Consider the following 11402-nt stretch of genomic DNA (forward strand, 5'->3'; position numbering starts at 1 on the left):
TATGTGGTGTAATTTCCAAAAAAGACAAATTCTCTTTTTTCTCCATTTTATTAACTTTTCAGTAGTACGCCTCAGTACATGAACTAAGAGTGGTGCTATTTACAGTTTGTAAAGAATGTGCAAAAAGAACAAAAAGATTCCCATGACATAGTCTTTTCCAGATAAGAGAGTATGTGATCCGACATGCAATTTGAATGTATCCCACAATGGTTGTGAAGAAATAAAGAAGGCATTTACATGGGAGTGTGAGAGAAGAAACAGATCTACAAATGACAAATTAAAGGGGAAATGAGTGAAGACAAAAAAATGGCCACTGGATGGTTTGGTTAGTCTGGACATTTTGTGACTCTTATGCTAAAGCCTTTGCAGGCCAGACTGCTGATCTATGATGAAGTGTGTTGGAGCTGTTCTACCTGCTCATGGTGGCCTGACACCTCACAAGACACTTTGACGGTTGGTTCTCCCTTTAATTTGTCACACAAAATCATATATGCATTATTCTGTGTGAGGAGGCAGTAGAGGTGATTCACAAGTCAGGAGAAAAATGTGTTCATTACTATTCACTATTGAACAACTGAGCTTGAGTCACCAAATCTTGTAATAATGAAACATGTTCTCAGGTTTAAGCAATATTCAGTCTCTAGATTGTAATCAGCAATTTTAAGGTTTTTAAGTTATTTAAAATAAGATTTTAGTTCAGAGGGAAACTCTCATATCATGCAGCTGACTTCAGGGGTGGCAACTTTCCACACTTAATTAAAAATTGTACCAACAAAAGGAAATATTCAGTTTAAACAGACTACACTGGATCTTTTTTTATATAGATATATAAAATTAGCAAACATTACAATATAGAATATAAATCACTTTACTTAAAACTGATTTAACATCATGCAGATTTGGCAAGAGAAATGTAGATTAGAAAATCATTTCAATTTGGAACATTTCTCTGCCATGAGTCCAGAACAGTCGGAGAACTATCGGTTCACCACTGTCCATCACGGGAAAATGTAGCATGCAATTTTCTTGCATCAAAACACTTTCCAGTGACACAGCAGTGAGCCAACGGCTCTGGATTCAGAAAGTTTCCTTGGCAACTAACTGATGTGCAACATTCAGGATCATTACACAAAGAAATATAAAGTCACTGTGAGCTGCAGTCCAAACTGTCCACACTGGCACTGCCTGATTTCCTCTACGTCAGATCCTGTGGTCCAGTGTGGACAGGCCCCGTGATTTTAAACCAAGGAGAAACTTCACCGTTAACATTGTTTTAATTGTGTGTTTCATCATGTGGACTTAAATTATCTAGAAATACAAAACAGTGGACAAAGCAAGTTGCAGAAAAAAACAAAAGCACAGATGAAGGAATGTTAATTTAGATCCAAATAGACTTTAACAATGACAAGTGTTTTCAATGGGAATCATAAGATCCAGCGAAAATTATGTCATTACCTCTATCCTCTCAGCTAAGGGAGCAGGAAAATAAATGATAAAGGTGCAACAGTAACCGCAGAGGTCTCCTATACATGCAATGTCAAGTCCACTTCGACGTTGGAGAAGTGCGTACAGCGGCGACGGGACCCCCGACATTCTCCTGTGAAATGTGAAGCCGTGTCCCACTTCAGAGCTGGATCAACAGAAGCTCCATGTCTAGACTGAAAACATCGTATGAGACCCAGAACCGTTTCAAACGGTTCTCTCAGTGAGGCTGACAAAAGGTTGATTTCTCTGCAGCCTCTCAATATGTATATAAATAGAACATGTCACTTGACCACATCACATTTTAGCTGAAAGTGTATTTGTGTCTGAGTTGTGATCAGTCATTGATAAATGTCAGTTGAACTAGAACAAAGCACTGTAATCATTTAAATAGCAAGATGTCGAAAATAGATGTCTGACAGAGGACACCATTTTAGAAATTGTAGTCGACTCTGGTCGGGTAATTTGGGTCAAATTCCTGGCGATAAACTGGACTTAAATTGAAAAGAGGAGCCACCATTAGTCTTGGTTTCTGTGTGAGTAGATCAATTTGAGGACTACAACATGTGGCACTGTTACTTTCAGTTAAAAGTTTACTGATCCAGCTCTACGCTCTGTTTCTGTGACCACAGGACCCACGTTCATGGGTACCATCCTTCGAAAGGAGTCAGCCCTTGAAATGGGACACAGCTTTAAATGTGGTGGGGGCCTGGTGGGCTTAGTCTGGGAAATGTGGCCTTCGTGTGCAGAGCACTAGTCAGAGTCTGATCCTGAGTTGTCCTCAGATGTATCACGGAGAGTTTCTTCGAGAGGCGCTAACGTCCCGTCCGGCCTGACACCCATGGGTCGAATCACGTTCTGCCTGTGGACACAAAGACAAAAAAACGTATAAGGTGAACGCTCCTGCTGGATGGAGAGTTGTCAGATAAGAAGACTCATTTATACACCTCAAACATGCACGTGATCATGACAGTCTTCTTGTAGATTTCCACAGTGAACTCCAACTCTGTTCAGGACCTTTTGTGTCTGGACGGTCCTAAAGAGAGCTCTCACTGGTACATCTTTACCCTCTTACATCCAGAACTCGAGGACCCTCACTCGACAGACCCCTCCCCCCTCTTTATGGACACTGGCCCCTGTCGGGCCATCCTCTTTCCCCCCCGCCCCTCAGCCCCTCCTCTCCTGTGGCAGTTTAATTACAGGATCAGTGCTCAGACTAATCTCCTCAAAGCCACGGCTGCCCCTTCATACTAATCCAATTATACCTGCACTTTGTGTCACCACTCCCTCTCTGATGATTCATCAAAGATTTAAGGGTTGGGACCCATTTTCGTTCATTTCAAAGATTCAAATTCAAACGCCCCTGTTATTCCCACTGATTCCTGCAATTAAATCTAACTTGTGCGGGAAAAAGCTACAGGTTACGTTCTTTAAGAGGAGATGGAGGACAACTGTGGGGTGGTTAAATCTGAGAAAAATGGTCGCATTGATTTGTATACAGCCTCATTTCAATGGTCAAAGTCAGTGGTCAATACAATGAGCACTAACAAGACACAACAAACGAAAAACATGTACTATCATCTCTACCGATGAGAGCAAAAAAAACAACCTGTCCTCTGCTCCTCATCAGTGACAGAGGATTGGTAGTGTGGTGTTGGTTGGGGGTGTAAAATATGTGCTAATTGGAGGATCAGTTAAGCAGTTAGGGGAGCGCATTCTTGTCGGGGTTTGACCGATCTCCTTAGAGCGGCGCTGGTAGTGAGGAGGCACCTCTCAGTCATCACCACCACATCTCCTTCAATCTCCTCCAGTGAGGAAGAGAAGAAAGAGGATGCAGCCTCAGAAAGGAATCTTCCTCTTGTGGCCACACGTGCCTCATTAAAGCTCAACCCCCCCTCTTTGGCTCAACAAGGACGAGGTCAGCTTTCTTATGTTTCGCCCCGTGTCTCTTCCTTTTGGTCCACGTTCCAATCCAAATTGCTTTGTCTAGTTGCACCTCTGTCTCAGTCCAGTCTCTGTCTGGCTCCTCAGGATGAGAAGAATAAAGTCAGGGACACATGTTATTAAGAACCCTGAATGCGGCACATAAAGGAACCGGGACCAACAAGCCGACCGTGTGCCAATTAGGTGATAATTAATGGAGAGGTGGTAATGATGTTGCAGTGGCGTCCCGGCAGCTTCCATTTACTCTGGCTGAATGCTGCGGCGTGCAGGAAGTCCAGGGCCTAATTGAAGTCGCAGCTAATGGCGAGAGATTCTTCCCATGATGAATCAGTTGGCAGGGAGCAGGCTCACTGTTACTTTTGTACCGGCACCGTGCTCGACTAACGTTAGCCTCTGTTCGCTGAGGAAAGGTCAACATCAATGCAGAAGGGGCCCTTTGCAGAGGGGACAATAAATAATATGAATAATTTGAGCAGGGGAAGCAACAAAGAGAAAAAGTTAATCATGTTAGTTGGGCCTTTGCAAAGGAAACATAATTGTTTGTCAAAGAATTCTGTGTTTGTCACGTTTTTTTGTTTCTTACCAGGTTACCTGATCCCCCAAATCATTACAAGATGCACACAGATGCCTTCTAACATCACATGTCAACAAATCAGTAGACATGGCAACTTGCACTTTTCCCACATACTATGGACTCCAGTTTCATACAGTATACTACATCTGGAAAAAACAAGCCCTGTAACAAGAGTTGGATTTTGGTGTGATACTGGCTATTAATCCCAAAATCTGCAAGTGTAAAGGATTTCTTAAACTCTTTGCCCCTTGTTTTTTTTAACACAGTTACGCCGGGTAACTTAAACATAAATCAATAGCTCATGATTTTCTAAGTGCCGATTAAGAGTCTGCAGCTTCCAACAGACAGAGGTAGTTTTACCTCGACAGCTTGTCAAACATATTGACCAGTTTCTGGGCCTCGTACTCCTTCTGCTCCTCCGTCATCTCTTCTATGGGGTTTGGCATGGGCTCCTCCACGTGACCAGTGATGGGGTTGATGCTGCGGACAGACGGATGAGAAGGTTTAATCATACACAACGATAACATCAGATTGCTTTCTGCTGATATGTATCTCACAAGGGTTTTGCGGACTTGTATTCTTCTGTGTCCGAGTCTTCATCTTCGGAGTACTGAGTCTCTCCTCTCCCTCCGGCGAGAAGTCCTCGAGCCACCAGGAGTCCTGCTGCGTTGCCATATCCTGTGTACTTCAACAGGTTGTCCACTGGAAGATGAAACCATAAATACACACGTGAAGATTAGCTTTTTGTTCAGGAGTCACGCGTCTAAACTACAGACATCATCCCTGCTGTGTTATTCTAATATATGTTATCATCTGATGTGATGTAGCCACTTTTACTCCCTTGACCTGACTGTCACTCGCCCCCCTCTTACCGCTTTCTTTGCAAAGGACGAAGAGAAACTCCGCCGCCGTCTGCTTCACACCCATGTCGACATGAGTCATAAGGCGAACCAACTTATTTCTGATGGCGGTGCCGATCTCCGGCCTGATCTTCACATCTTTCAGTGGGGGAAGTACCTGAATATACAGGGATTTTCAACAGTCCAGATGATTTTTTTGAACACACGCACATAATTAAATAGTTATAAGGTAACTAAAATCTGGTTATTATACAGGTGAGATTACTCAGTCAGTTTAGCAACGCACATGGTCTCCTTCCATATTACAGAGGCAACCCAATGCAAACTGCTGAAGTCTGCTGGCAGCTGTCGTACCTGAGCTTTGATATATCTGCGGATCTCTCTGTGCTGTCTGGATCCTTCGGTCAAGAGGCTGAGCACTGGAGTGAGCCCCTCTTTGTAGTTGGAGCCCTGCTTGGAGTGACACAGACCACAAACTCTTCACAGGCTGCCCGAGCTGAAACGCTGGAATGTCCACCGGTAATGCGCACGTGGGTAATTTGAAGGATAATGAGCTAAAGGGGATGTGCAGATGAGAAGCTGAATATGTGCAGTAAGACTCTGAGAGTCAGTGTGTAACACACCAGATAAACCTAATGTCACTGATGTCCAACCAAAGACTTTTGCCACATGTCACTATCTCCCTCTCCTCATGTTCCCTTTTTTTATTTTAAATTTCCTAAAAATTTTACAAAGCAAAATTACACAATAATGTGTTCTAAGGCTCGCTGAATGTGGGAATCCTTTTCTTTTACGTGTGTATTTTAGATAACATGTAAGATAAAAATGTTTCTATCATGTTCTGCACTGTCAATTACAACTGGTGTAAACTCTGGTACACTTGCACTGTAATGTAGGATATTCCACAATTCTTACATGTTTTGAGGACATATCAAGGTTTTAGATTAACTATCCATATCACATTGGCACACATTGGACTGGTAAACCACAATCCTCTCTGTATTACACTGCAGAGGATGAACTTTACCTTGTCAATCCTTTTCTCCATGAAATCTATTAACACCTGGACTGCATCAACGTTTTTCCCTCCATGTTTCTCCAGTCCTCCCTGGACAGGCACGTCGATTAACACGTCCAGGCAGGACACAGGCAGGTTGTTCAGCAAGTTGATGGCATGGCTGGGAATTAAAAAAAAAGGAAAAATGAATTGTTTAAACCTTTCACTGAACCTCATAGGATAAAATCATCAGTTTCTGAGATGAAGCTGCCAAAGTGTCTGGAGTGGTTGAAGTGAAAAAATAATAGTTTAAGAAGTAAATAGAATTAATAGCTGAAAGACAGCTGCCAAGTTTTTGACACTAAAAAGTTAAACAAGAAGGAAATCCTTGAATAAAACAGAAAATCAGAGTGGTAATCTAAACTCAGGCTACAGGAGTTTTGGGACGATCTTTTTCTGATTCCCCCCTCAAACACTCAAGGGCATGTTTGTCCTTGTATAACTAAATATGTGAAAATATAACTCTTCATCAAGGCCACTGAGATCATCCAAAACGTATGAAGTTGGTATCATTTGGTTTTAAAATGTATTTTACTTTGCTGTAGCCAACATGAGAAAATGAATAATGCTGTGAATTAGAATGACGCCAAGAAATTTCAAAAATGAAAAGCCTAAATTTGGAGATTAAATTTGACTAAATAAATCCTACATAACTCCACATATTCACGTGACTAAATAATAAACAAAACTTTCCCTTCAGGGTCCCATTTTCGATTTAGATCCTTTCTGTCACATACTCGCATTTAAACAAACTACAACTAGGTTGTGTTGTTCAGCAGGTCAAACTCCCGTGACCAGTTCAGCCACCAGCTTGACAGGTAATGAGGCACATCTGTCACTTTTACGTGACACTTGTTTCAGCTTGAATCTGTGGCCACAGATTTTTAGCATTCCTGCATTACATTACCCTTTGAATAAGATACTCCTGCAGCATTATGACCACTAAAGGCTTTTTAGAAGATGAATCGCCCAATAAGGCTCCAATGAAACATCTCTATTTTGCCTGGAGTTGTTTTCCAATGACATTGCAGTCTGCCAGCTATCATTCTTCGTTTGTAGTGCGCTGCCAACTCACAGCTGCTCAGTGGAGACTCAGTGCTTTTTAAGTAGGTGCTGACATGCAAATCCTAGCAGGTGATTTTCCAGCAACGTACACGGATCTAGTTATATTGCTGCGTGGTGGAAGTAGTTTGTCTGCCTTTGTGTTTTTCTATGCAAATCAGTTTCAAATGACATTTGTCAAATGTCTTGGCTGAACAGCAGCATTATTATCAAACAGAAAATCACCAAATACAGAGGCGAGGACGCACATCTACATACTAACTTTGAATGTGTGAAACATAGAAGCATGATGGAACGGAGCCTTTGGTCTTGTGCCTTTTCACCGGCCATGAAGCAGCTTTCTCACCTGTGTGCTTCCTCTGTTTTCTCCTCTGTCTCTGTCTTCAGCATCAACAGATGACGCAGGATTGCAGCGATAAGCCTGAACTGGTGGTCATCCTCCTATCATGTCACGGATATACAAAAACATTAATATCAAGAAAACTGTTTCATTGTTTCATTGAGGATGGACAAAACAATCAGGTTAACATGTTAAAATGTCAAGGACAGGTGCCCAGAAGCAAAGGCCTACAGTTACTGCAAAAGATAGGAAGTTGAATATTTAAAGAGTCATCATGGCCGATCTAAATAAAAAGGAGCAGAGTACTGCAGCACTCTGGGGTGAAAGCTTTTTCTTGGGAGAGCAGCCGTCATACGTGAGCCCAATAAGTAAAACTACATTAAGACATTAAGAGTTCCAAGTTTGATGCAGATTAAATCAACTGTATCTACACACTGTGACACTAAATCTACATCAATCACAACTAAAATGATTACATTCCCGACATTGTCCTACAGTGTTTCAAAAACATCATCTAATCTGACTCACAGGATAGAAGACATACTTTCTGGTCTGTGTTTGTCGACTTTGAAAGAGCGAGTGCGTCATGTATAAGCTGCCGAAACAATAAAATAATGGAGGTGATGAGCACAACCTCATCAACCTGTCTCACCACGTCAGTGCCTCCTAATTCAACCTCAGAATGTCTTTGTAGACATTTTGAGTTGTCTTAGATGGAAAACGCAGGTGTAACTACTAACATCAAAGATGGCTGTGCATCATTTACAACTCAAACTGGCACATCTATTCATAGGCTCTCCCCCACACACACCTCATATTTATTTCACACTAAGTGCCACACTGGTCACAGCAAGGTGTGTGTGTATAGATTGAATGTTGAGGTTGTAGTGATGCTCCACATTTTAAGTCACGTTTACATTTCAGGGACTCGGCTGCTTACCAAGACTCTTTGACAGTAGATTAAGTAGCGATGTGTAACATTTTACATCACACAACCACGACACACTCACCTCACCAGCGTCCAACAGAGTGAGGTTGAACAAGGCCTTGAGTGCCTCCATTGCTCGCTCATTGTCCTCCGCAGGCATGGGCAGCGCCTGCGAATCTGGACGGGCGGCTTCATATGGGCCGACCCAGCACACGTCCAGGGTGTGCTCCAGGACCTCAGTCAGTAGCTTCACCGCATGCCATTCTCTCCGCAAGACCCCCCGGACATCGGGCCGCAGGGCGGACAGCAGGAAGAGGAGGCGCAGTGTGAACAGGCCCACCTCGTGGTGCCACGTGCGGGCTGCACGCAGGCTGGCACACAGGCCGTTGGCCAGCTGCACCTCCACGCTGACCTGCTGAGCGGCAGGACTGTTGTAAACCACGTTGCACAGGCACTTCAAGGCCTCCACCACCACCCTCTCCTCCTCCTCCTCAGACGGCGCGTCTTCCCGAGAGCTGTTCCGGTCATCGCCTCCATCCTCTCCCGCACGCAGCCTCGCCATCGCTCCCAGGGTCATCATGCCTTCCCTGGTGGCGACCGGTGCGAGGACGCACTTGTCCCTGGACAGGATGCGGAGAGTCTCCAGGCACGTCCTCTGACAGGCGGGCTGCACCTGCCTCCCGAGGACTGACAACACACTCTGACACAGCTTCTGAAATGACATGGGCAGACGACACACACACACACTCATTGAGGTGAAGCAGGACTGTTATCATCCACTTTAAAAACAAAACAAAACAACCCTGCTCAGGTGAACAGTGCTTACTCTCCGCAGGGCTTCTTCCTTCTGGTCAAAAGTGAAGACGTGATTGTTCTGAAACAGAGATAACACTCGTCGTTGATACAGGAACACATGTTTGTTGTGCTGTGGCCGTACTTTGTCACGAGACACAACATGCCGCCCGTGTGCAGGAAAGGCCTCAGCCGCTGCTGACAGGACACGCACGAGGGGCAGAGCGGATGTTTGCTAGCGTCGCTGTTAAAACTCTACGAGCTGCTGAGAGCAGGAAGCGTTCGCGTCGTCGCCTCGACGTGCGTGTCGCCGACGGCCCGTCGGGGGTCCCGCTCGGCCCCGTTCACGGCGCCCGCTGTTGTTGCTGGACGACGCGACGTTTCCACGTCACGTGACAGCGGCTCGCGCCTCGTTCGGAGGGACGTCGAGGGGCTCGGCTAGCCCGAAGCTAGCGTAGCCGCTGGGCTAACTAGCTAGCGTTAGCGCTGTCGTTTGTTTTGGTTGACGGAAAGAAAAGGAAAGAGACGAGCAGAGCCGCTCCTCACCTCGCGGTTGAACCGACGCAGGAGCTCCTCGGTCTCTCCCCCGTCGGCCACTTCGAGCCGCGACAAGACATTGTTCAGATCCATGGTGGCCCTCCGACTCACAGGCAGCTCGGGTGGACGTTACTGAGGAGTGTTGTGCCGCTAGCTAGCTGGCTAGCATGGGGGGGGGGGGGGGAGCGAGAGAGAGCGAGAGAGAGAGAGAGAGCGAGAGAGAGAGAGAGAGAGAGAGAGAGGGGGAGAGAGAGAGAGAGATTTTGATTTTAAAAAACAATTTTTATTAAGATTTACCAGAGAACATCACGGTCCTCTACAAATGAAATGAAAAAAACACACAACAACAACAACAACAACACAAAACAAAAAAATAACGTGTGTGTGTGCGTCCTCCACCATCAGAGCTGTTATATATATAAATAAATAAATAAATAATAATAATTTTAAAAAAAAATATATATATGTATATTTATATGCACCTTTATTTCATATGTGGTCCCTATGTTATTCAAAGTGATCAAATAAAGGAAGAAATAAGGAAATGAATAAGTATGCATAAATATATACATAAATATCTAAACATTACGGAATAAAGTCAGTTCAAAAGTCAGAATTATGAGAATAAAGTCAGAATTCTGAGTTTTAAAAGTCAGAATTTTGAGAATAAAGTCAGAATTCTGAGTTTTAAAAGTCAAAATTTTGAGAATAAAGTCTGAATTCTGAGATTAAAGTCACGTGTGGCCCTGGTCCTCTTCCGGAAAACATACACACCAGTCAGCTTTATTATTTATTAACATTTAAACCAGAAAATATAGGGAAAGCATGTTAATTAAAACATTCATAGGAGTATGACATTAGTTTTGGGGTTTTTTTTACTTGCTGACTTGCGTTGTGTTATTTGAAAATGATGCACTTTGAAATCCAGATAATCTTACAATCTCTTGCTGACAGATGTTTGTCCATTGATTTTGTGCCTATACATAGTGAGCCAGTCAGATCTATTCAGTGCTCTTCACTCAGAAATTAACATGTAACCTTACATTTTTGTAACTCGGGGATACCCTGTTTAACATGCTGAACTGTCATTGTCAATAAAACTGACCTTTGACTCTGTATAAAAAGTGTTTCTTCAATAAAACATTTAGCCTCAATAAAAATGAAGCAAAATTGTTGCCATCTATTGTGTTGTTGTCAGGGTTCTTTGAAATATCTGTGAGGTTTTGCAGATACTTTGGGATGCTGCAGATGTTTGGAAACTCCAACAGACTCAGACTTGCTGGAGCCACTTATGTGACTCTGTGGAGAAAGTATTCCTCTTAGGTACTTAATCAATGTCACGGCATTGTGATGTCGTCGGCATCACATCATTGATCGGGATCAGGATAAATGTTGGCTATGGCTGCCTCACACTCATGCATTTGAACCTTGGTTGTTTCCGTGCAGAGTTTGCATCTTCCTCCAGCTGCCCAAAGACGTGCTCAGGATATTACCATTAAGTTTGAGTGTGGACGTGTATGTATTTCTCCTAATAAATGTTGCAACAAGCTGCAGTTAATGAATATAAATAATTAATTGTGGACAATGTACTATTGCACGTGCTGATACTAATGATTAATTGTCTGAATACTAATGAATACAAAAATATTAACCCAGTTAATGTCTTATTTTTTCAAAGAAATTACACATTTCAAATACTAAATCTTTACAGTGAAAATGTATTTTATAGCATTTGTAAAGCACATTACTATTTTCAAAAACACTGCAGTGTTTTTGGTCATGTCAGAGAGGAAACCTACTGACAGTGTGTGTCCTCGTGCACATTC

At 43.3% G+C, this 11402-nt stretch overlaps 1 protein-coding gene across 3 annotated transcripts; it reads right to left on the reverse strand.

Annotated features, from left to right (window-relative positions):
* Positions 1–32: 32 nt before the first annotated feature.
* Positions 33–9745, reverse strand: ric8b (RIC8 guanine nucleotide exchange factor B). 3 transcript variants are annotated; one of them, XM_035642942.2, is made up of 10 exons: positions 9586–9745; positions 9074–9121; positions 8330–8959; positions 7326–7420; positions 5888–6038; positions 5215–5310; positions 4873–5017; positions 4558–4702; positions 4361–4480; positions 33–2344 (listed from the first exon to the last, which is right to left on the reverse strand). In XM_035642942.2, the coding sequence occupies exons 1-10, from the start codon at positions 9667–9669 to the stop codon at positions 2236–2238; spliced, it is 1623 nt and encodes a 540-aa protein (XP_035498835.1). In that variant the 5' UTR covers positions 9670–9745; the 3' UTR covers positions 33–2235. The 3 variants fall into 3 exon arrangements, with proteins under 3 accessions (XP_035498835.1, XP_035498836.1, XP_035498834.1); XM_035642943.2 differs by having other exon boundaries at positions 4573–4702; positions 5215–5313; XM_035642941.2 differs by having other exon boundaries at positions 5215–5313.
* Between the last annotated feature and the right edge of the window lie 1657 nt (positions 9746–11402).

The sequence above is a fragment of the Scophthalmus maximus genome, chromosome 7 (assembly GCF_022379125.1).
Source record: "Scophthalmus maximus strain ysfricsl-2021 chromosome 7, ASM2237912v1, whole genome shotgun sequence".
Taxonomy (NCBI): Eukaryota; Metazoa; Chordata; class Actinopteri; order Pleuronectiformes; family Scophthalmidae; genus Scophthalmus; species Scophthalmus maximus.

Bases quoted from the DNA above. Each gene is read 5' to 3' on its own strand.
- ric8b (XM_035642941.2), bottom strand. From the start codon at position 9,669: ATGGATCTGAACAATGTCTTGTCGCGGCTCGAAGTGGCCGACGGGGGA. The intron at 8,960-9,073 runs GTAAGCACTGTT...ATGTCATTTCAG, and splicing joins AGGAAGAAGCCCTGCGGAGA to AAGCTGTGTCAGAGTGTGTT. The intron at 4,703-4,872 runs GTAAGAGGGGGG...TTCATCTTCCAG, and splicing joins CGTCCTTTGCAAAGAAAGCG to TGGACAACCTGTTGAAGTAC.